Source organism: Phallusia mammillata, chromosome 7, assembly GCF_965637545.1.
Source record: "Phallusia mammillata chromosome 7, kaPhaMamm4.hap1.1, whole genome shotgun sequence".
Classification (NCBI taxonomy): Eukaryota; Metazoa; Chordata; class Ascidiacea; order Phlebobranchia; family Ascidiidae; genus Phallusia; species Phallusia mammillata.
The window spans coordinates 22,916,380-22,942,397 of NC_137258.1; the positions used below are offsets into that span (position 1 = coordinate 22,916,380).

General features: G+C 37.0%; 3 protein-coding genes across 3 annotated transcripts; all 3 read left to right on the forward strand.

Moving 5' to 3' along the window:
* The first annotated feature begins 1,672 nt into the window (after window positions 1-1,672).
* LOC145239334 (uncharacterized) lies at window positions 1,673-2,934 on the forward strand. The gene is made up of 2 exons (XM_080102642.1): window positions 1,673-2,210; window positions 2,586-2,934. Exons 1-2 carry the CDS (start codon window positions 1,801-1,803, stop codon window positions 2,830-2,832), a joined length of 657 nt encoding a protein of 218 aa, XP_079958768.1. The 5' UTR covers window positions 1,673-1,800; the 3' UTR covers window positions 2,833-2,934.
* Window positions 2,935-3,174: 240 nt separating this feature from the next.
* LOC145238505 (uncharacterized) lies at window positions 3,175-6,109 on the forward strand. The gene is made up of 6 exons (XM_080101697.1): window positions 3,175-3,300; window positions 4,023-4,079; window positions 4,437-4,616; window positions 4,822-4,956; window positions 5,334-5,451; window positions 5,723-6,109. Exons 1-6 carry the CDS (start codon window positions 3,274-3,276, stop codon window positions 5,896-5,898), a joined length of 693 nt encoding a protein of 230 aa, XP_079957823.1. The 5' UTR covers window positions 3,175-3,273; the 3' UTR covers window positions 5,899-6,109.
* Window positions 6,110-7,226: 1,117 nt separating this feature from the next.
* Window positions 7,227-20,994, forward strand: LOC145238271 (presequence protease, mitochondrial-like). Its single transcript, XM_080101388.1, has 24 exons — window positions 7,227-7,313; window positions 7,389-7,485; window positions 7,780-7,886; window positions 8,209-8,360; window positions 8,849-8,967; window positions 9,031-9,123; window positions 9,545-9,705; window positions 10,010-10,133; window positions 10,285-10,373; window positions 10,816-10,943; window positions 11,891-12,005; window positions 13,021-13,117; window positions 13,744-13,878; window positions 14,502-14,639; window positions 14,800-14,917; window positions 15,090-15,222; window positions 15,964-16,161; window positions 16,338-16,492; window positions 17,187-17,399; window positions 17,842-17,944; window positions 18,412-18,552; window positions 19,031-19,217; window positions 19,655-19,788; window positions 20,459-20,994. Exons 1-24 carry the CDS (start codon window positions 7,291-7,293, stop codon window positions 20,565-20,567), a joined length of 3,069 nt encoding a protein of 1,022 aa, XP_079957514.1. The 5' UTR covers window positions 7,227-7,290; the 3' UTR covers window positions 20,568-20,994.
* Window positions 20,995-26,018: the final 5,024 nt, after the last annotated feature.

Here is a 26,018-nt window from a genome sequence, read left to right on the forward strand (position 1 = left end):
CGATTTGGCAAACCGAAAAATGTAGTCGCGGGCCGGATGAAATGACCGCGAGGGCCGGATCCGGCCCGCGGGCCGTAGTTTGGTGACCCCAGGCCTAAAGTAAAACAAACAGTTTTCGAGATTGATTAGGTGTAAACAGAACGAGAGGAAATTTCACGTACAAGTTTGGCATTAAAGTGAAAATAAAGCGACAAGCTGGCTTTAAACTAACTTTTGGTTTAGTATATGCAATTGAATAACGTATGAGTCATGACATTAATATCTTTTGTGTTGTTTTTCTACTTCTTGGTCAAGGCAATAAAGTAACTATGGAGATAAAAACATTTCGTTTCAAAGGTCTTAATCCGACATAAACCGTCCAAATGCATTACGGCTTGGAGCGGGTCAAATCAAAATGTCTTTTCAAGCAGTTCTTTTTTAAAGCAACTTTTATCTATTCACATTGGGCTATTTTCAACTTGCGTATTGTGGAGGGTATACTTTTTTAGCTTGTGGTTTTCGTGCGCTGAAAGTTAAACACAATGAGTGGCATACCTGTATCTTCCTGACAACAGCACACAAAACCGGTTGCCACGTTTGTGTCTGTAGTACAGCGGGTTAAACGAACCCTGTTTATTGTAAAGATAGCTCAGCTAAGTGAGGTTCACCAAAATCAAGTTAATAGTTAGAGTTTGTATTAAGCGTAGTAGTAACCAGTTACGACAAATGACTGTTGACAATTACAAAGGGTATTTATCTTTTTTCCCACTCTAAACAAAAAATCAGTAATTCATTGTCGAGTTGAAAAACATGCTTGAGGCAAAGTTAAACCCTAAACCAGCGGTTCCCAACCTTTCTGGTTCCGCGACACCTTGATACCATTTGCCAAGTTCCGGTGACCCCAAGGATAAAATTAGTAGGCTCTAAATTAAAAGTAACTGTATTTTTTCTCCACAAAGTGGTTCATGTGTTTATTTTATAGGGGCTAGTGGCCCATGGCATAAAACAAGTTGGGCCATGCCTTAGGCGACCCCAGGCAAATTGTCAAGCGACCCCAGTTGGGGTCGCGACCCATAGGTTGGGAACCGCTGCCCTAAACAGAACTAAAATGAGGACGAAACACAACTATTTTTGCAATAATTGCCAGGTAGAAAATGTTATGTTTTCATGTCAAACGCGTAGTGTACGACTTCGAGTGACGTCATAAATGATTCGGTTGATTCGCCCGAATTTATTCGGCAAAACCGCCGAATATTCGGTTTCGTCCGAATCGAAATATCGCCCATTCGGTACATCACTAGTTTAGACAGACTAGATTAAATACTTGAAACCCGTTCCTTAAATACAGATGCCTCGAGTAGCCTAGTATCGCTATGTTAAATATCTAATAGCCTACCTACTTAATTTGTTTCATTGCTCAAAACGGTTTTTGCTTCGAGCTTCAGTACCTAGTTTCTTATGCTTATCGTTCATTGCTTACTAATGGCTAAGTAAATAGGGTAAAAAATGGCCTTACATCAAAATTTAATTAAACGAAGTACTTTTGATCTGCCCCTTCGGTCAATAATCAGTCTAATCGCGCCATAGCTTATCATTAATACTAAAAACAATACTGAAAACCGCTATTGTGAACTGATGGTTTAGTACTGGTTTGGCTGTGAATTCCTCTCATAATTTTGTCTGCGAAGTTGCCGCAGGTTTTATGAGACATTTTCAGAGGTTTATGACCCAATAAAGGTTAAAAGACGCTGCCTTACCATGACTCAGCACTTGTCTGGAGTCGAAAACACGTAGCAGCAATTCAAACACCTCAACAAAAATATGGACCCGTGTGTACCAGAGCAGGAACTACAAGTTCGGACGCTTGCTTTTGAATCGATGGAAGATATCCCTTCAACCTCTGGCATACAAACCACGAAAAAACTAATCAAGGTTCAACCAACAGCAGCAGTTGATAATGAAGTCTCAGCGGACTCTACAGAAAACGAAATAAACACTGCTAGATCTTCAGAAGAAACAACAGAAGGAGATTCGCCTTCTACAGTCGAAAGTGAGGCTGAAACTAGTTGTAGGGAGTCCAGAGAACAACAGATATCCGTTCGGGACGCTAGTGATGATGTTGATGATTGTCGGGAGGATGAAGATGAAGTTGATCGAGAGGTGGATAGAGAGCAAGAACGATATCAACAATCTTCAAGGAGGAATGACGGCCGAAGAAACCGCGCGCGAAGGTATCATTTAGCAGAAACTTTGGAGCTCGACAGCGGGATCAGATAAAAATGAAACAAACAGACAAATTCGTTGATGAATATAGTGTTGTTTCGATTCATGTTTCATAAACTTTCCTTTTTTTAAATCGGCAGTTATATTCAACTTATCCAATGTTTTGATGTTTCGTTGGGGATTTAAGATTATGTTGGGTAGCTGACATTACCCTGATAAAGACGCCGAAACGTCGGATGAGCAGTATATAATTGCCTGTTGACTATAAAAAGAGAAGTTTATGAAACGCATTGATGAGTAGAGGTGCCACCCACCTAGTTTGTGTGTCTTAAAAATGTTGTTCATATTTCACATGATATTGCAACAACTTCACTGATTTACAGGCGTAATCGGCGGGACGTTCGTCCGTCCAGAGCACAACTTAATTTGCAAGACGCCAACATCAACCTCGAAGGTATCACTCCGCCACCGCCGGCACTAGTGAGCACCACGATTCCTAGCAATCAGTATTTCAGGTCCAAGTACGCTGGCAACGTAAGTAGAATAAAAGTTCTGCTTTTTAAGCCCATGTTTGAGAAATACAACGACCATGCGTCGGAGAAGCAACTAAAGTGGAATCAATTGAGCTAAAAAAAGTTTTTGTTTTTGCAAAATTGCTATTTTTTAAGACGCTTATTTGTCTATCAGGGTTCCTTTAAATGTACGTTTTCCCTAAAAGTTAAGAAAAATGTCTGCTAGTGTTTTATTGTTTTTATTGATATGACGATTTTACAAATCGTTTCCAAAAATAATTTTAGGAAAATATAAAAGAATGTTAAGATTTCATTCTTTACAAAAGCATCAGACCAACAGTTCAGGTTTGAACTGAAGTGGTTAATATTCTAAAGTCAAGAATTTGACATTGGAATAGTTTCTTCGTTTGTTTGTTTTTTATTGCCTAAAAAAGTGAAAAATGTAATTTTGTTTAAACTTGCCGCTGTCCAGTTGACTTGCGGAATCGCTCTACTTGTTTGTGGCTTCGGGATTAGTGAAGGAGTTCAAGGAAGCCATCTCCCATTTTACTTCAGTACCATGATGCCTTTGTGGGTGGGAGCTATTGTAAGTACAAAAGTCTAGAACGCTAAAATGTAAATTCCACTTTTCGGGTAAGGTCTGAGTTTTAAATGGTAAATATCGCGCGATAATGAGAAAAGCTCTGAAAGGCAAAGTCCAACGACAGAATCATAAAACGACCACTTCTTATAACTGGTAGGTTTTAGTAAAGTAAACAAACGAGTTTCTTCTCAGACAAAATTACTTAAAAATTACCAAGTTTTAAAAACATTTAATGGCAAGAAAGTGTTTTACCTTCGTAACCTCTTGGTATAAGCTTGCCCAAAATTAACCTAAACATTCATCTGAATCTAAACGCTTTTAGAAACTGAAACTTACTATACACACAAATCAAACCATATATGACGGAAATTTCTATTTAAATAAAATACACGGTGCTGTTAAGGTGGAATATATACATAAACTTATCTCAAAAAAGGACGAATTACTTGTTATTTTTCATGAACTGAAATCAATAGACATAAGGTTCATTATAGTCTTTTCCACCAATCAACGAGCTCGTTGATTCTATTTTTAAGTGTCGTATAAGACAGAATACATAAAAGTGCTTGTAATGTACAGGTCCTCGCGTTGTTATTTATTTGTCAGTTTTGTTTGATAAACAGGAGAGTAAATACAAAAGGGTTGTCGAGTATTGATGAATAAATAGATTAATTAGTTGCCCGGGTAAATACTGTAATTACGTCACTTTTTTGTTTGATTCACAGTACATGTTGACAGCTATCAGTGGAACCGCTGCCGTAAACAACAAGCGAAAAATTGCGGTAAGTTACCTATATGTAGCCGATTTAGCGAATTTTACATTTGCGATATAACTGTGTGAAACCCATGAATACGATTGGTTTGTTAAATGAAATTATTTTTGGCAATAAGTCACTTTAATGACCCATGTCGCTTTATGGGATCTCTTGTGTCCTATCTTTCTTTGTAGGTCCAAATGCTAACTTTGCGTATAGATTTTGCTTAACTACGGAGTAGCTATAACCGTTTTTATTTCAAATTTAGGAAATTTCTTTTCTAACACACCTTTACCTATTGTCGATTAGACAACTTGATAGCACAAATGCGCTTTTAAATGGCTATAACCAAGCAAATACTTCACAACCCACTTTTATTTGTAGATCGCCTTCTACATGGTCTTTGCCATAATCTCTCTCTGTTTATCCGTTCTCCTCTGCGCTTTCATACTACCTGACGTCACCAGTTACGAAACCGACGCTTGTTTTACACCTGATGACGTAGATTATAACGTCACCACCGCAGCTTCGACCGAAGACGATCAAATGAAGTGCAATGAAGCGGTACGGTCGTTTTAAGGCTACTTGCCCCTGTAGCAGCTTAAATCATGTTTAAACTTTATACGTTGGACAAACAAATTCAGTATAGTAGAGAGCCAAACTGAAATAGAATAGAAATATGATAAATTAACTAATTTCGGAGTACTTGTTTTAAATCAAATCTTAACAACATATATTGTACTAGTATAACAGGCTTTGCTTTGTACAGAAACTGCTGACTGTTCTTTCGTACATCACGCTGGGCTTTGGTTTCATCGATGCGCTGTCGTCTTTTGCCATTTGTGTGGTTTGTGCACGTGCTCTATGCAGTGTGTGCGCTAAACCAGCATTCCGAATTGTGCAGGTGAAGGCACTTGTTTTAGTCTCAGCGGTCCATGCACAGCAGGAGTGGCCAAATGCGGCCCTTGATTAAATGTTGTGCGGCCCACAGAGATGCTTGGATTTCAAATGTACTAGCAAACGAGTCCAACTATTATATATTTTTAAGCAGATTAATACGCCCGATGCTATTTTTCTGCGTCCTGGCAATTTTTGGCTAGAATCAAATGCTAATTTTATTCGTAGTTAAGCATATTTGGTAAGCAACAAATAAAAATCACCTTGTGCAATACACAGGTGCGGCCGCAATGTAATTTTGGCAATTGCATTTAGCCCCACAGTAACAAAGGTTGCCCACCCCTGATGTACAGTTTCTTGAAAAAATTGTGATTATTTCAACAGGAAGCCCCAGTATTTTTCCGGGTGGGGCGCAGTGGCGAAATGGAAGCCAATATTTTTACGGGAGCGTCGACGCGGCCAGTGGTGGTTTTGTTACCTAGATACGATGAAGTAGTTGGTGGTAAGGCGTAATGAATGTCCCGGCTCCTTCATTTACTTGACGAAGTTCACTAAGGTCCATGAACAATAAAGGCTGTTTAGGCATTTTCGTGTTAATTTTAGGTACAATGGCCATTTTAAACCTTTTATTCAGAACTTGCATTTGAATGCTATTTGAAACATTCGCAGTAATTTGTACTCTTCACGACAGTCAAACGTTTTTATAGTCATTTTTAGAGTACAACGTCTAGTAATTCTAACTTGAAGGTTTATTTAAACACTGACATATTCAGGAACAACACATACCAATGTACTTGACAATCAAGTGCCAGGGAATGCCACGCCTCCAACCCCGCCCCCATCTTACTCATCAATGCGTGACCAAGGCAACCAATCAAATCGACCAACGATCCCAACAATTTCGTGGGAAGTGGACCATGTCCGTAATAATCGAATCACTTCTTTCTAAATACCTCAAGTAGTTTGTTTAAAATTTGTTTCTGGTTTAAATCGCATTTATATTTGTTGATTGAAGTAATTAAATATTGCTGATTTGTTGGTAATTTCACGTTTTACTGTTTTATGATAATCGTGATTCAGCGTTTTTTTAATTTCTATGAAACATGATGCAAGAGCTTGAAGCGGGTATTCCCCATGATTACAGAAATTGACAGAATTCAGTTCCACGCGGTTCTGTTTGAAAGTTGTATTTTTTTCGGTTCTGTTTGAAGTTGGACTAAGCACAATGATTTACATAGTGGTTCTAAACCTTTTTTGTTGTCGGGGCCAAAAGGTAGTTTTTTAAGTGCATAAGGAACCGCAAAAACGAATAAAAAAGAATGCAGAATAACAGCTAATAACAAGAATTTGAATAACTGCAGAAAGCTTACTGATTCTGACTTATGAAACACAATACAATAAACAATTAGCTTTGTACGTAATTATTCTCGGTAATAGATTGATTGGGTTGAATAACGATAGTGTTTAAATATTCTGTATTGTAAACTTATAAAAATAGTAAATGCAGAAACATCGATTTCTTTGCTGTTGTGGCTTCCATGGTAAAAATCTTTAGCGACTTTCTGAGGTCTGGTGAGGGCTGCAAAATAAGTAGTTGGAAGCCACATGCGGCCCTGAGAGTCACTGATTTACATATTGCTGGCCCTACAAAGCAGTTTTGAAATAAACCCTGAATGTTCCTTCAGTTATGCTACAATGCTTCAATGCTATGTTTCTCACAGTTTAATACGGAATCAGATTACATGAATACTCAGCTCAATACTACAAGCTGAACTGTCCAGTTTTTGTGTTCGTTTAACACAGTTGACATTTTGAAAGCGAAGCAGGTTTAACCGTAAAACATGTAATACTGCATTTGTAAACATAAGCATGGATTGACTGGTTGATGGCAACTTCTCCAAAACTTTAATACATATGAATGAAACTTTGACACAATATTCTATGATTTAAGTTTTTCAGCATACAAAATTGTAAGAAAAATATTCTTTACGTATTACACATGCCTATTTTACTTTACTTCTGCCACTATGGTAATGTTAATGTAGTTAAATTAAAATTGTCATAAGAATGCATATGACCAAAAGTACTGACTTTAATGACTGATTGTTGCGATGTTGCATTTATACGAACAAGCCTGGTTTTAAAACATGTAATACTCTGCAAAAGAAAAATTAAGAACAGTAGTAAAACCGGTCATTGTCTGTATTTTATGTGTCCGCTAGTCTTTTGTTATCAGGAAGTTAAAAATTCTTTTTTTTTATTATCTTTGACAGATTGTAAGAACATGATCCAGGTTTGTTAAAAAAAGTTGTTAAAAGTTTTGTACTGCAAAACTAGTACAATGAAGATAGCAATGTTAAAAAGGTAAATATTTTTTGTTGTTTGTCATTTGTAAAGCATTTATAGTAACTTACCAGTAATGTGATGTTGTATTTGCAGGTTATTTCAGCCATGCAAGTTTATTGCATCACGGACCCTTGCTACAAATGCTGCATATCAAAAAGGACAGCAAGTTCATGGATATGAAATAAAAAGGGTGTGTACATTTATGTTTTGTTTTAACAATTTGACAACACCATTGATTTTTGAAAAAATACAATTCTTTTTGCAAATTTTTTTTTTGCATTATGTCTCAGTTTCTAACATGTCAACCCGTTACATAACAGTGTTGATGCAGCACTTATCCATTATTTGTGCCCACCTTATTTTTTTTACTTTCAACTTCTCCATGTGTGCTTGCTATGATTTTTTTCACGGAGTATACACAACTCTTTAACAATTGAACAAACTAGGATAGTGTAAATAAACTAATCTTTTCGAACATTGTTAGGTAGCAGACATTTCTGAGTTCTCAATGACTGCAATTGAACTGGAGCATTTAAAAACAGGCTGCAAACATTTGCATTTGATCAGAGACGATTCTAATAATGTTTTCAAGTAAGTTATTACTTCGTTAAGGGTAAATTGGATACATTTACTATATCCCTGAACAACATAGAAACAAAAAGTGAAAACTTAATAGCATTTTGGCATGAATCTTTTCCATTGTGCAAAGTACCATAATAATTTTCATCTTCACCATTTAGTAGATAGAACAAGAAAAGTGAAAATTTCGTTTATTGCAGATTTAATTATTTTCTTGAATACAAAATGGTAGTTAAAAACATATTACTACCTTATTATTACCAGAATAGAATAGTTACATGGATACTGGATTGCATAAACTGAATGATACTGTGTTTTGATTGATTGCCTATAGCGTCTCACTTCGCACAACACCGATGAACAGTACAGGAGTGGCTCATGTATTGGAACATGTTGCATTGTGTGGTTCTGAGAAATTTCCAGTGCGAGATCCTTTCTTTAAAATGCTCGACAGATCCATGTCAACATTTATGAACGCACTTACAGGTGTGGTGCCATTTTTTATACACTTTATACTTTTTCTACACCTTGTATGTGAGTTGTGCAACAATATCATGGATTGAAAAACGGTGAAGCAAAAAATTGGTTTACCATTTTTGGGTTTTATTTTAACGATTCTTTTATTTTCTTGGACTTTTTTGTCAATTATTGTACTTTTAGAGTTGTGAGTCGGTTTTCCAAGTCCCATTCCGGGTCCCATTCCGCTTAATTAAGTAAGCATTTCCAAGTCCCATTCCGCTTAATTTAAGTAAACTGACTCCAATTTCAACAGGAAAAATCCCTTTAGGTTGCCCCTGCACAATCTGTATTTTTAATAGAATTGCCCAAAAGTAAGTGATGTCAAAAATATCAGGATCCAACATCACAAAATAAAATAAAAACTCTATCTTGAAAGTGTTACTCCATCAAGTTTAGTTTGATTTGCCTACAGTCGCTACTTTTGCACACACAAAAAACAGAGGTATGTTTTTAAGGTCCTGACTACACCATGTATCCGTTTTCTACACAAAACCCAAAAGACTTCAAAAACTTGATGTCAGTTTATCTAGATTCTGTGTTTTTCCCACAAATAAGAAAGCTGGACTTTTTGCAGGTAATTTTGTATATATTGTGAAGTTTTCAAAACAACTTTGACATGTTTTTCTTTGCCATGCAGGAAGGTTGGAGATTGGAACATGAAAATAATGAAGACCCAACTTCACCAATTACTTTCAAGGGAGTTGTATTTAATGAGATGAAGGGAATGCTGGTAAAAAAAGTTGCTGTTTATACTTGATTCTGTTTGTTGAAAAATTGTAGTTTTCATCTGTGCAAAATGCATATTCTAATTGTCAGAAAATCATGAAAGACATTTAACCATAGGACAGTTAAAAACAAATAGACACTTGCAAAAAAATGAGTAGACACTTTGAAGTCATCTTTACTTAAAGTTAGCATGTGTAGCAGGTAGTGGTGTGGGTTATTTAAATTTTGACAGAACTTTTTTTATGCTAATATTTTTTGTTTTTGTAAAATTCATTTCCAAGCATTTAATATTAATTTTTAATTAAGCTGCATTTAAGAAAATTTGCATTGTGTCATTTTGTTGACACATTTTTTCATGTAGAACTGCTGTTTGTTGATATTTTTGCCAAACAAAGTTAAAACAAAAACTGTTTTTTTCTCTCAAGGCGGATGCTTCATATTTATTCGGAACTGCGCTGATGAACCAACTTTTACCAGATCACACTTATGGTGTTTGTAGTGGTGGTAAACCAGATAAGATATTAGACTTAACTTGGGAAGATTTAAAGAACTTTCATGCAGGACATTACCATCCCAGCAATGCCAGGTAGTTAAGTTGAATTAATAGTTGCTGTTAGTCACATTTGTCTGAAGCAATGCTTTTGATTTCACCTCAATGTATTTTTTTTCTGTGTGTGGTGAATAATAATGAATCACAGGCCAGTTACACATTGCAAGTGGTCTTTAAGGTTTATATACATATCCATTCAATTGCAGAAAGGCTTGGGAATTGCTTGTTAGATTAACCAATTTTGTATGCATATACATGTACAGTATATACATACATATATATCTTTAGAAGATATGGAAGTTATGTATATTTACTGCTGCTGTACAAAATATGTTTTCAGTTTTATTACATACGGAGACATGCCTATGGAAAACCATCTGCAACAAATTAACGAAGCTCTACAGAGGTTTGAAAAAATCAACCCTGGCACTGAAGTACCATTGCAAACTAAATGGAGTGGACCAGTAAGTTTTACACACAACAAGTTTAACTTGTTACCTAAGACTGCTGCTTTTGTCATTTTGATGTCATGCCATTGACATTGTGTAGTGTGTTAAATGTGTAACGATGTGTTTCTTGGTAGAAAAATGCTTTTTACCAATTTGAAATTTGCAGAAATCATCGAGCATAACTTGCCCTCCAGATGAACTGGCTGCAAACCCAGAAAAACAAACCACATTCGCTGTGTCCTATCTTTTGCCAGAGTATGGCTGTATATCTTTACTTTTATCATTCAAAAGCTTTAGCGTTTTGGATCAAAGCATTTGTGTGTTAACTGATTTTATTTTCTGCACTCAGTGGGGAATTGTTTTTCACCTAACACATTTTGTGATGTAAAAATGAAATAGTGACACTTTATTTTCGAAACCATACCGGATTGTTAGGAAATGTGCCTTTGACAACAAAACTTAATAATGTAGAGTGAAAGTGTTTGGAGATTCTGACATCATAGAAAAACATTTCTTATGGTTTTACAATTTATTTTGCTTGGTGAAAGAAAACATTACAAAACATATGCACTGAAATGTCCACAAAGCCAGAAGTCTGTGCAACTTTCAAATAATTTGAAGTGCAAAGTAGTAGATGGCACAATTGGTGGACTCGCTGCAGCTACATGGTTTTATATTTGTGTATTTGATATTTCAGATCTTCTAATATTCAGGAAACCTTCATAGCTTCCATTATTTGTAACTTGCTCATCGATGGACCAGCTGCTCCACTTTACAAAAGTTTGATCGAATCGGGTCTTGGTTCAGGGTATTCCCCACAATCAGGTGGGTAAGAAAAGCGTCTAGAACAGCGGTTCCCAAACTGGGGTCCGCGGACCTTTAGGGGTCCGTGAAGCAATTTTGCGGGGTCCGCGAAAAGGTTGACGTGCCTCTATAATCTTATTTGGCGTGAATTTGTGTCACTGAATAGGTTTAAATCAAAGTACAATTAGAGATCCACTGCCTCCATTACTATACGATAGATAGCCTTTATTGCACGACAACTATCAAGAATGCAATTGTTTGCGCACTATCGTAATGTTTTCTGTCTTGTCTGTGATGTCACAAACCGTCTTTGGATGGTTGTTATGTGTAATTTTGCATACCTAATAAGCAAAATTCTGTAAATCAACTTTAAGGTCCGCGAGTCCTCGATATAATGGCAAAGTGACCGTTTTGAAAAAAACAATGAAAAAGTTTGAAAACCACTAAGTTAGAAAGTTGTTACATTAAAAAGAATCGTGACTGCACTAGTGTACTATAAGAAACAATGGTTCATTTTTCCTATAGCATGTTTTGATTTTTATAGGGCCGCGAAATATCAAAATAATTGCAAAGGGTCCACCAGGCAAAATTTTTGGAAAAGTTTGGGAACCGCTGGTCTAGAATCTAGATTAACTTTTTTTTCTGTTTACTACATTATTTGTGGGATTTAATATAAAACTCTGAACTTAGCTGCTCTCAAACCATACACAAGTGTTTTCGAAATTACTGATAGATGACGCTAAGACTATGAACAAAAAATTAAAGTGAAATTGTGTGAAAATGCTTCCAGGACTATTAGGGAGGGGCTGAGGTTTATGATAAAACGAACATTAAAACTAACTTGAAAACTTAGTTTCTGATCGTTAATTTAGTCCCTCAAGCAGAAATATTTGTGCTCTTTACGCCATCTATCGAAATTTAACAAACGTTTGAGTTTCTCACGGTAATAACCCTACTCATTTTTTCAGGTTATCATTCACACCAGAAAGAAGCAATTTTCAGCGTCGGTTTACAGGGGATTTCCCCGGATGACGTGGACAAGGTTAAGGGGCTGATCGAAAAAACGATGGATGAAGTGTCAAGGTAGCATGCATTGTGTGCAGCACGTTTAAATGGAGTGGAATCGCCCAAGTTGTCCTTAGTAGTGGCTAGTGTGCCTCCTCGGAATAGTATCGAACAAAATCAATGTCATTATAAAAAAAAATTAACTTCTCTTTTTTTGCAAATTTCTTTTTTATTACGTTGTAAAATCTTTAATTTTAGGCCTGATTCAGCCATCTGTTGGTTAAAACTGGGCTCTGGCACTTTTACAATTCTAAAAATATAAATGAAAGAGCACTATCTCAGGGAAAGAATAAGCGCCGACGATGTTTTGATACAGCGTCCTTAGTAATTTAGGCCACAACTCTCCCCCGGATGTTCTGATACTTTGTGTTTTTTTTTGGAGTCTTTGGTTTTAAGTATAGATGTACCGAATATTCGGTTTGCCGAATTTATTCGGCCGAATCGGTCATTTTTGCAAAGATTCGGTTTCGGCCGAATAATTTGTTGCGATTCGGCCGAAACCGAATCTTTTCCGAACACACATTTAAAGCGTTAAACGTGTCCTTTCTTCTCAGTAGCAACGAAATTGTCGAGTTGGCAATCGTGCTTGGGTCAATACGCGTCAATCATTATATTTTTTGACATATTGACGCTTTTCCCACTGCAGACAAAAAATCAGTTTTCCATTGTCGTGTTGGCAATCGTGCTTGGGACAATGTTAAACCCCACAGAACTAAAATACGGACGAAACACAACCATTCTGCACTAATTGTCTGGTAGATAAACTTCTGCTTTCATGTCAAACGCGTAGGATACGACTTTGCGTGACGTCATATATGATTCGGTTGATTCGGCAAAACCGCCGAATATTCGGTTTCGGCCGAATCGAAATTTCGCCGATTCGGTACATCACTAGTTTTAACAACAAAACCAAAAATAAAAAAATTAAAGTTAAACTTGCCTAACGCCTTACTTGTGTTTCTTTGATTACCCGGTACACATAGTCTATAAACAATGTGACGTATACATTTATCACGCAATTATTACGTCACAGAGACGGTTTTCCACGTGACCGGGTGGACGCCATCTTGCATCGCATCGAGTTGCAACAAAAACACCAGAGCAGTCAGTTTGGGTTGGGATTATCCTTCGTAAGTTTTTACAAAAATATGCTTTCAGATTTTGTACATTTTACTTTTTAACATTTCAGCTTATTTTTATATATTTTTAAAAAACGGATTTAATGTAATTCCCAGGTAACACAGGTTATTTACAGAATAAAAATATTAAACATTATCATACAAGCAACACAAAAAATGTGGCATATTCTATAACGTTGTCTGAATTGTAAATCGGGCCGGGCTTTTCGGGCTTGGGTTTCTTCAAAAAACGGACCTCATTCGGGCCTGACTTTACACTCTGTGTCAGTATTCTTTTTGAATAAATTTACCTAGCCAAGTAGCCGGTTGTTCGACCTGACCTAATGTCAAACAGCCTTAAAATGCCACGTTCAAGATCATTTGTCTATTGTGTTATCTTGGTCTTTCCTAAGACTTCAATGTCTTGGCCTGTCAATCAACCTTTCGGACCTTAACGGGCTTCTCAAAACGATTCGGGTTCGGGTCGGGTTTCCGGCTCCAATTTCAGGCCCGTTTACAACTCTGGACCTTATCATCAAAAATGAAATCATCATTTAGTAGTTTACTTGTGTCTACAACGTAAAATAATGCATGGTTGTATTACGTCACAACGTTTTTAACGTCATGAATGTCTTTAGAACGTCATGCCTACGTGGCAACACGGTGCAGACCCGATTACGTCACTAAAAGTGGATTCGATGGTGACTTCATTTCGCAAACAAATGGACGAAGACCCGGAGTTTTTGCAGAAAAAATGTGTCCAGTATTTTACGGTGAGATTTTGTGAAAATCTACTAACACCTCACGGTAGACCCAACATAGCTAATTTCTGAAAGATGGCGCAAAGAGCACTTTTTACATTAACAACGTTATGTCTCTAAAAATGTTCACGGTTAGGGCTATTAGGGTCGGGGTAAGGTATTAGCATTTAAAGTTCAATAAAACTTGCTAAAGAACTTAGTTACTAATGTAAAATTTTCAAAAACTTATTTTCCCAACCAAACCCCCCTCTTTAGCCGCTAAATAAATAATTCAGCTCTTTACGCCACCTATCAAAAATTAGTTAAATGCAGATTTACCGTGAGGTATGGTGCTCTACCGGGATTTTGATATCTTTATAATAAACTATTTGCTGTTGACATAAATTATAAAAGCAATTGTTTCTTCGTCAATTTTCTGATCATGTTTATTTAGCATTGTCCGTAAATTAATTATCAGTACTCAATATGAAACACTAATTATGTAAATAACATATTAACTAATATACAACAAAGTAAGTAGCAGCTGTGCAATGGTTTGCTACATTTATAATTCAAATTACTTAGGATCAGTGCATAACCCAACTGTTATGATTCATATATATGAAGAGCGTAAATATGAATTTTTTGCTTGACAGGCGAATCAGCACCGTCATTGCTTGATGATGTCACCTGACCCTAAGTACAGCGAGTCGCTGGACGGCGCTGAACGAGAGAAATTGAAATGTAGGGTGGGGAAATTAAGTGTAGACGACAAGGATCACGTTTACGAACAGGTAATAATTTTATAAAAATAGCTTCAACATTATTTGATTTTTTTATTTTATTTTTTTGAAAAATTGCCGTTTTTTCGAAACTCAGTCTACTTGCAATACCTAATATCTAAAAGAAAATACAGCGATAAACATTTTTTAAAAATACGTTTCCTTTTCCAAGGGTCTTGAGTTGTCACGAGAGCAACAAACGCCAAGTGACGTCACATGCCTTCCGACCCTTCACGTCACCGACATTCCTCGCATCCAACAAAATTATGAAGTCATGCTCCATCAAAAAAGTATGAGAGAATACTAAAACCATTTAGACTAGCAAATTTCCAAACTATCCGCGTTTCTACGGTCTGCCATAGCGAAACAGGGACTCTTTTTTAAATTTATTGCCAAGATTTGGCTTAAAAATGCCTGAAACTGCAAAACACTGCCATATTAAAATATTTGTTTTTTGTGTAGGCGACCAACCTCTCGTTGTCACGTGTTCCCAACCGACCAATGGGATCACGTATTTTGACGCCATGTTTCCTGTGAATGAACTCAATGAGGATTTAAAACCTTATCTACCATTGTTCTGTGAAGTTCTCACGCAGTAAGTATACTTGTCACATAATTTTTCACAAGTAAATTTGTCCCACAAATTATCACAATTTTTTTGTTTCATTTTTGTTTCATAAGTTTTTACAAGTAATCCCATCACATAAGTTTTCACAAGTGATCCCATCACATAAGTTTTCACAAGTGATCCCATCACATAAGTTTTTACAAGTGATCCCATCACATAAGTTTTTACAAGTGATCTCATCACATAAGTTTTCACAAGTGATCCCATCATATAAGTTTTCACAAGTGATCCCATCACATAAGTTTTTACAAGTGATCCCATCACATAAGTTTTTACAAGTGATCCCATCACATAAGTTTTCACAAGTGATCCCATCACATAAGTTTTCACAAGTGATCCCATCACATAAGTTTTCCCTAATGATCTTTCAAGTAAGTTTTCACACGTTATGCCATCACATAAGTTTTCACAAGTGATTCCATCACATAAGATTTCACTAATGATCCTATCACATAAGTTTTCACAAGTGATCCTGTCACATAAGCTTTCATTAGAAATTTAATCACATAAGTTTTCACAAGTGATCCTGTCACATAAGTTTTCACAAAGGATTCTTAAGCAGTGCTTAAGTTTATTTGGAGTTAGAAATATATTGACTTACCTGGTAATGGACTTTACTTTGAACACTGATTTTGACTCTTGCTGATTCGCATCTCAAGAAACACCGAACTGGAAAAAGAAAACAAAAACGCCAAAAATCTTTCACAGAATGGGAACACAAAACACCGATTACGTCACTTTCTCTCAACGCGAAGACAAGTGCTCGGGTGGGCTGAGCGCCTCGGTGATGTCACATGGTAGCCACAGCGACGCTATGACGTCAGAGACGGCGGTTCGTCTTCACTCGCATTGTTTGGATCGAAACATGGACGCCATGCTCGAGCTTTGGCGGGAAATCTTCAGCCAGTACGTGGTGATTGGTTGATTGCTGATTTAAATCGACCAATGGGATTGTTTTGCTGACACATGTTTAAATTTTGCTAAAACAATTTAAAAAAATGGTATACATTCTTGTTAATGTTGGTGTGTTTTTAAACATTAACGGTGGATTTTATGTTTTCTATGAATTTTACCACTTTCAGGGTTACATTTGAAGACAGCGTTCGACTACAGACGCTAATTCGTCAGAGCGCTCAGGAACTGACCAATAGCGTGTCGTATAACGGTCATGTGTTTGCCATGAGAAGCGCTGCTCAGTATCTGTCACCTTCTGCTGCTTATACTGAAAGATTTAACGGTGAGAAAGCAAGTAGAGCTGCTAACACAAGAACCGACAACAGAAAAAGTTTGCTGAATACCATTAGATGGCGTAAAGAGCGCAGTTGTTTAAATTAACAGTGGGGTAGGGTTAGTATCTAAACTCATCATTAGGAATTAGGTTTTTATCAGTTTTATTGATGTTATAGAACCTCATCCCAACCCTGGTAGCCCTAACCGTCAGCATTTTCATACAGGTCTCTGCTTTCAAATATTCGCAAATGCTCTTTGACCAATCTATATTTAGCAAACTTTGTCTGATGTACGAATTTCCCCGAGTAAATGTTTCGCCATTTTTGCTTCAAACGAAATTTCAAGGAAAATTTACTAACACCATACCTAACGGAAGACCCACATTTAAGTAATTTTCGATAGGAGGCGCAGAGAGCACTTGTCACATTTGAAACAATGTATCTCCAAAAATGCTCACGGTTAGGGCTATTAGGGTTGGGGTAAGGTATTAGCATTTAAATTTCAATAAAACTAGCAAAGAACTTAGTTACTATAAAAACTTATTTCCCAACCCAACCCCTCTTTAGCCGCTAAATAAATAATTCAGCTCTTTAAGCCACCTTGTGAAAGTGGGTCTCTGTTAATAGCTCTACCAAATTTCAAGAGCTACCGTAAACTGTTGACTCATACTAAATGTGCTGACTTGCATTATGACATTTCAGGTCTCACCCAAGTCAACTTCATGAAGGAAATCGCCGAATCCCAAAACGTCGATGACGTCATAAACAAGTTACGTCAGATTGCGTCATATGCCTTGTGTCGCTCGGGGGCGCGCTTTGCCCTTCATTCCACGTCTGACTTTATGACGCAAGCAATGACGTCATTGGACGGGTTGATTGCTGATATTCCGGCAGAGACACAACAGATGTTCAAAAGTAAGTCAAGTTTACCAGGGTTGGGCCGAGCCGAGCCAGAACCCGAGTACTCGGTACCGAGCATCGCTGTTTTTGATGCTCGGTGCTCGGCCGAGCAGTTGCACAAACTGACCCGAGCATTAAATTGGCATATTCATGACCTGTATACGAAACTAGTGTTAGAGATTAACTTGAGATGCTCGGTGCTCGACCAAATAGAACATTTGCAGTTTTGGCCCATCCCTAAAGTGTACGCATTAATTAAAGTTGCTTGTTTTCAGAGGTGCGAGTATGTTCATATTGTGCTGTACAATTAGGTTTGATTTTAGAAAGCTTTGTGGCTTTAAGATAAAGTCAACAGTTTTGTCTTGCGATTAAAGAAAAGTCGAAACAACCACGTATGCTTAATGTGATTTATATTACTTGAATTTATTAAAAGTTGACAATAACTGTTATTTGGCAGGCGATTTTGTGACGAAAGGAGTTCTTACTAGTCTACAAGACAACAAAATCCAATCCCTTGTGCGTTGGAATAACTTCGAAGCTGATATTAATCCTCTAACCAGGTGCATTCTGTTGATTCTTGGTTTCTCTTGCTTATGCCACTCTTAAAACAACGATCGACTTTTGATTTAGTTTGTACGATTTCGTTTTAACATCAAGAAAATTCAGTGTGAAAACCACTAAATTTGTCGTAAGCGCAGCTAAATTATCATTAATGGCACATTACGAACTTTGACAAAGAATTATAACTAAATCGCATTGTTTTTTTTACAAATTATTTCCAACTTTACACAAAAAAATCCAAGCTTGATCTAATTTTCATTGTCGTCGATCATAATGTTTTTGCAAAAGCCGTTTATAGCAGTTTTTACCCAAATTTTGCCCATCCCAACTTTTCAACTCTAACTTTTGAACAGAATCGCCACGTTGCTTTTTTACTAATTTTACACGCAACAATCCAAGAATAGTCTGCGCCATTTCTGATTTTTACTTGTGTTTTTCATTATGCTTGATCCATTTTATACTTTAGAGTACATCAGGAGCTTTCTTTACCAGTCAACTTCGTGTCCATGGGTGTCCGCACAGTGGCGCCCTACTCACATGCTGACGCTCCAACACTTCGTGTGCTTGCTCGTTTGATGACCACAAAATTCTTACACCGTGAAATCAGGTATTTACTATTAAAAATATGTACTATGCAAACCACTGACAACAGTTTTTACTCGTAAAACACGTAAAGTGTCTTGCGAATTTCTCAGCTATAGCTTCGTGCAGCATTCAGTTGCCCTTAGGTTTTTGCAACTTAAGAAACTGGTAGGGAATATAATAAATTGCTATGTTTTATCCGACTTGTTTGAAAATACTTAAGTTTGGTAGTTCGAACCCATCTTTTCAGTTTTGTAAACAGTAAAATCAAAAAATACTTGTTACAGGGCCTGATTAAGTTGTAAGGGGTTCTGGCTATAACTCGGAAAAGGGGCTTATCCATATTCATATTAATACATAAAATTGTCCTTAATAGGAAAAATTACCAAGAATTGGGGGCTCCCGGCTATGTCTCATTGAGCACATCCTTAATGCGCCATTGTTACGAAGTTTGTTTTATGTTTACGATAATCCGACACTCATTGCTGGTTTGTGATTGGCAGAGAAATGGGCGGGGCATACGGGGGCGGGGCTCGATACGACGGCGACGGAGTTTTCCGTTTTTACTCCTACCGAGATCCGAACAATATCCGCACGGTGTCGCGATTCCTGGATTCAGTCACGTGGGCGCGCGAGGGCAAGTTTGAGTCACGTGATATCGACGAAGCGAAGTTGGCGGTGTTTCAGACGGTGAGCAAAATTAGGTTATAAGTTCTTTCATTTTTTGCCAAGTACCCTCCCTGCAGACAGTGCACACTGTTTTTGACCTATGGGAGTAACAGGCAGAAAAATGCCTCACCAATTCTGTTTAATGCCACAACTGGGCACAAACCACAGAGAAAACTGGATCACAATGGACAAGCAACTGTTTGGGAACCAAAGTGATTTCGGCTCAATGGGACTATATGTGGTGATAGTGCACACTGTTTTACCCTATAAGGTCTCATTAGTGCAGCTGGTGACGATAAACTGCATACAAATATATTCATAAGTGCAATAAGAAGTATACTGACTTCAGTAAAAAGACGAATTACTATATTTTTAACATTACTCATGTCATAATAATATGTGACTATGTCAGACACCAAATTTGAAGTCAACAAAAAATCATATTCTTTCACCCCCAGATCGACTCTCCAGTGTCACCAAGCGGAAGAGGACGTAACATTTTTATTTCGGGCCTTGATGACGTCACCAGGCAACAACATCGCGACCTGCTGCTAGGTGTCGACAAAGAGCAGCTTATCAGTGCGGCAAATGAGTGAGTAGCCGTTTTAACAGGGTTTTATTTTTACTCTTTTTAATGCTAAAGTTTAGGAAACATAAAACATAAAAATTAGTTCAAAAACTGATATTTTCATGGCCTTTCATTCCTCAACTGTTCGAAAATATGACAACAAAATTTAGTACCGTAATTCGGGCAGATTTTCTTCATGCAATGCGGTTTGCAAAGATCATAATTAAGTCTCTATTATTGTTTCAAGACCTATTCACACCTGTTTTTTTGCACGTTCGTAGCGGGTTGTGCAACCAATTTTGTCAAGTCTACCGTGGCACTGCTAAGTTTTTTTTCAAATTTGTTTGATTTAGCAAGAGAGTTAGCTAAACCTGCTGTGTGCAACAATGTGCAATTTCGGTTCATTGGATTAGGAAAATTATCCGTGGAAAACGTCATCATCGAAAATTAATTCCTTCTTTAGGTGATCATGACTTTTTATCATCCTGTTTTTCTGCAAACCCAAATCCGATTGTGCAACAAATGTCGTGGAGCGCTTTCGATTTAAAATTGCCTGAATTTACCAGCTGCTGTAGATATTCTATGCATCATTTGTCAAATTTCTTCCAAAATGGATTTGTTTTTATCTTAAAATTCCTCGCAATTGATGTCATATGTGTATCACGTGATCATTTGTCATCGTCATTTTTTGAAGGTACCTCGACGAGTCACGTGACACCAGCGTTGTCGTCATCGGACCGTCAGATGAAAAAACGCGGGAATACGGTATGACGCAAAAAGCATCGTCGGTGCGCATTGGATGAGCACTGGATCGACTGCATGAGATGAAGAATCAACTCTTCCTGATACAAGCGACCACTTGTCCTAAATAAACTGCTTTCAGGCTTTCAACTGAAAATGTAGAGATTACCATTTAAGTTTGTTTTTCCACACTTAATCTTGTTCACCGAAAGAAATTTGAAACATTCAAATGATCGAATGGTTTGGGGGGTAAGGAAATAAAAAGTGTAATTTTGCTCCCAGTTCGAAACACCTTTCACCAGATAATATCAAAAGTCATAGCCTACAACTGAAAGAAAAATATGCGATTGGATTCTGAATGTAGCAAACATATTAGGCGTAAAAATATTTCATTTCATTCGTTTTTTTTTTCGAAATACAAACTTTTTTGTGTTTGTACGATTACGATACCTTTTTGTGTTTGTACGATTACGATACCCAACGATCAGTGTTGTTTGTGATGGTTTGTTAGGAAGTATTTTTATTTGCAATCTCTCTTTGAAACATTTGTAAGTGGCTATCGCCAGACGCGTACGACAGCAGTTCACAAATTTCTCGCACTCATTTAGCTTTTGTTCATTGATAGCTTCGTTTGAAATTGAAACGGCCCGATGATGGCGCTATTGGCTAAAAATAACTTAGCCAATCTTGCTGAGGGCCTGAACAGCGTCAGTGACGTAATTGGTATCCATGGCGACCGACGTTTCCGGTGGTTTCGTAAAAGTACAACATGTAAGTAATAATTTCGTGCCTATTTCGACGCAAACTTGTAATTATAAAATATCTCAAAGTACCAGCAGAGGGATTCTCCAAAACACGTGTGAGGTTACTAGAGGACAAAACTCGCTGATTGGTGGAAGCGGCTTCAGACAAAAAGTACCGAGGTAAAATTATGCATTAATATACGTACTTAATAATTGAACAACAATTTTTTAAGTTTTAGCGAAAGTCTAATTATAGTGTGGATAGTTTAGGGTAGTTTCAGAACAGGGTCGTCCAAAACTCTTTCTGGTTCATTTTGGTTTAGAAACGAGCATAAAACAGTGTAATTTTTCACTGCCAACCCATTTGTTACATACAACATACTATATTAAAATCAAATTCCGTCGCTTTTTTCGATAACACGCATACAACCGTCTTTTGACGTTAGATTCGGTCTTGCGATGTAACTACCAGAGTTCATTTACATATAGCACAGGTTGTATTTGCTTTGGTGTTTAACTTTACCTTAAATGAAGAACGCAACCCTAAACATGCAAAAATGTCATTTGTACCCGTAAGCTCGTTTACAGTGAAAACATGTTGCTGCAGACATTTTAACAATCACTGTAACCATCGTGAGGCAAAAGTTCGGATTAAGGTTTTCTGATATTTTGCACCAAATGTGACAACAGCGATTGTTACAACGTCTTAAATATCATGTGTTCACTTTGTACAAGTTATATGACAGTTTGGTTATCTATATGCAGGGTTGCCATACCGTCCTTATTTCTAAGATTTGTCCTTATTTTGAAGGGCAACGTCTTAGAAAAAGTTTTTGTCCTTATTTCTAAGAACTGTCCTTGTTTTTGACTTGAGTCGTTATTTTGTCTTATTTTTAACAATTACAAGTCAAATCCCTGCTAAAAGTAAACCTAGAGTTGGAACAGATTGTTCCTGGCAAAAAGAAATATGACATGTGATATGTCAAGGCTCGTATAAATGCAAAGATTTGTTCAAAAACGTTTGTTTCGTTTGACATGAAAGTAAAATTGTTCGTGTGTCCTTATTTCGAGTTCCATGTCAATGGCAACCCTGTCTATATGCTTGCATATGAGTCATACGCCACTTTGTTTAAAGTTGTCACCAAACTTGACAAAACTATAGCCTCAAGTTTCCACCCAAATTTTGCGATATTTACAGCCTGTTTGAGTCGATCTATTAGTAGCCTAGATACTTTGTTTATTTTTTCTCTCTCTTGTACTATAGAGCTTTTTATGTAAACACAAATGCCTTATTAATGCTAGCATACTTGTGCGACCAGTTTGCATCACATGTAAGCCCGCCTTTTCACGTCTAAGAGCAGCTTCACGCCTTTACAACACGTTCCAAGTTATATAAGGCAACTGACCATTGTCAGACTTTCAAGGTCGTGCTGACCACGCCCAATGGACCTCACGACAAATGACCTTAACTGACCGCAAAATTCTTCGACAATGTGGGACGCTCTAAAATAATAGCACGCTTTTGTTTGAAATCACGCGCTAATAGACCTTTAACATGAGGCGGGGTAGCGGGTTAATTCTACAGCATAGGCATATCATCACGACTTTGTGTCAGATATAGAATTTATGGTAACCGTGATAGCTAAATGCCTTTTTGACGAAACTTGTAAGATTTGATCTTGTACTTGATCATCACTGCACAGGTGGCAAGAACGGCTATTAATAAAACGTTTGCAATAACGTGTATTTATACTACACAGGAGTTATGGCGATTTTTTAATTAAGACACTTAATGAGTTCGGGTTTTTAGGTCTGTTTTCAATACATTTTTACTGAGAGTTTTTAAAATTATGTGAATAAGTCAACAAAAATCCAACAACACTCGGGTAAAATTTGAGTAGCCACATGTTGAAAAACGGGTAGACTTTTTTTGCCTTTATTTGACTTTTGTTCTTGGCAAAATTTGTTTTTTGCTTGGTGGATTTTAGGGGTTGGAGTACTAAAATTCCCACATATGCATGAGTTTTAATAGCAAATGCATTTTAACTAGTTTGGCTGGTTTGTTTTATTAGGAGATGAATTGTCTTAAAATTTTAAGCAGGAGTAAAGCGTGTGCAACTATTAGTTCAATGTTGTTTTCAAATTTTCTGCCCCCGCAAAGTTTTAAATCTCAAATCCCCAGATAAACGTGATAAATGTTATGTCTCATGAAAATCCGTGGTAAAACCCATGGCTCATCCACTCTTTACTTGATTCACGCAAAATTTCCGACAGTGTCTCGACAATTGCGGCTTAACTCTAAGTAATCGACGCCGAAAAACGCTTTTAAATGACATTCGCCTACGAAATATTGCTTCCGGCTACATTGTGTTGTGAATTTACGTGCAGTGTGAAATCACGCAACACATCGTGATGTAAAAATCCGAATACTTTAGTACGTAAATATCAAATCAAGTATTTACGGTATTTCCACGGTTCGATAAAAAACACCAGCACGATGAATTATGCAACCTTGGGGTTTTTCACCCAATTATAACATTTTTTTGAGAAAATGTTGATTTTTGTTGTTATCTTGAAATCAATGTTAGACTTTGATTGTTATTTGTTAAGTACTATTGGAATGAAGAGTGTATGTGTATGTAGAAGGTATTATATTTCATGATTGCCAAATACATGAGTGTATTGAACATGTAATTTTAAGTAGTCCAATCTAATTTTTTTCCCAATGTGCAATCATCAGTTCAGAAGATGTTATACTTTGACCACTAATTAAGGTTCTAATTTGTTTGTTTGTTTTTTTGTTTTGATCGATCTAACACGTCTATGTTGTTCTTGGACATGTAAAACCAAAGAAATGTCATGAAATCTAAAAAAACGTGTTTGTCTAAAGAAACACATTTTGTTGACAAATCTTTGTACCGAACAGAAAGTTTTAGCAGTAAGCTCTCTCCGAATATATATTTTGGACGTTGCTTAGCTGGTAACCTCCGGTAGCCGTTTAATTTAAGTGGTGATTTAATCGAAAATTGTTTCTGGTAAAGTTTAAATCGAGCCCAGTTTAAGCTTTGGCCTAAGGCAGTGATGCTATTATAATGGACATCGCCATTTGGGTCGATCAGGGTTATCTTGTGCTTGTGGTAAACGATTCGATCAAAATGTGATCTGTATTGGTGCTGCTGAATTGGCGTCATAAAAAGCTTAAACCGGGTTCCCTAACACTTAAGTGCAGTCAACCATGGCGCCGGTTACATACACGAATTTTAAGAAATTTTCTTTAATATTTTTTGCAGTCAACCATATTACTGGTTAATTAAACTGCTTTCTTAAATATTATTCTATATTGGCTGTTTTGTTACAAAAAGTGAAATATTATTTAACACAAACACTCTATAAAATATTCTACTTGGAACAATCTGTTTGGAAACCGATATTAGCCCTGCATATCTTTCTATTTAAACGTTTCTATTTATTGAGTAAAAATGACACAAATTATTGTTTAGGATCAGACGCAAACGATTTCTTTGTTACGTCATACTGCATTGACGTCACAACGAAAGTTTCACTGAATAAACTTTAACGAAACTCGATTTCAATTTTCGCACAAGAAAACAGATGCAGTTATACCTTGTTGATGAAAGCGTGGTATTTTTCAGTTCATAAGTCACTCACTTAAAATTCCAGAACTATCCACATTTTCCCGCGGGCCCGGTCGAACCTGTTGTGACGTCACAAACGTGATATGCAGTCACCACGCGGAAATAGAAATCGTAAAGCCTATACTGAAAATGCGTTGCATGCAGGGAAAGCCCCGACTTGGCGACCGTGATCGCGCCAACGCTTGTCTGTGACGACATAAAGATACGTTGTTGACGCAACAGAAAGTTAAAAGTTCCGGCGTCAACTACTACATTTTCCTGGAATTTTCTAATTGAATCCCTAAAAATGTTATTGTATCCTTTCGTTTTGCTATTTTGCATAACTTAGAATAGATTTGCGTCTGGTCTGGGTTATCTTGCTTTAAATGCAAAACATTTTTTTTGTCTGCATGTGACGTCATTACATCTATGTAGACTCAAAGCAGAAGCGATTTTTTAATCAACTTATTAAAGCAGCAAATAGAACACAGTGCCGAAGATGTTATGCACTGTCTTCAACATAATACCTTACTACTCAAAACGTTGCAATTTGTGGTTTTTAGAGTGTAGATAAATTTAAAATTTTTACACCCTACTCAGTTGCAAACCTGTCGGCAATTTTGCCCCAGAATACGCATCCAAGCGTGACGCCTAGCATGAACACAGCTTGTGCGAGTTTGTGAGCGTCCGAACAAACCATGTTAAATTCGTTTATGATTGTCTCACTGGAGAGCGACGAGCTGTTGTAGACCCACGTTTACCACCTTACTAAGTCTTTTGCACCCTATATTACTTGGTTAATAAACCTAGTGTTAATACTCCAGTAAACCTCGGTTAATCCGGACCCGTTTGGATCTAAAAATTTGTCTAGATTATGCAAAGATCCGGATAATCCGATGTCGATTAGTTCAGGCCTAACCACAATACAAACCGTTTGTACCTCAAGTTTTGCCCGATTTCACTTAGCTAATAAGCTCCAACGTTGAGATTATTTGCCATCGGTAATCTTCAAAGGGCGTTTAGACATTGATAACGAAACATTTCCACACTATTTTGATCAAAAGTAAAGAGTTTGTGCGCTTGTATGATAGAAAACCCTTGTATAGTATGTGAAAGTTTTGCGATCATTTTGTCG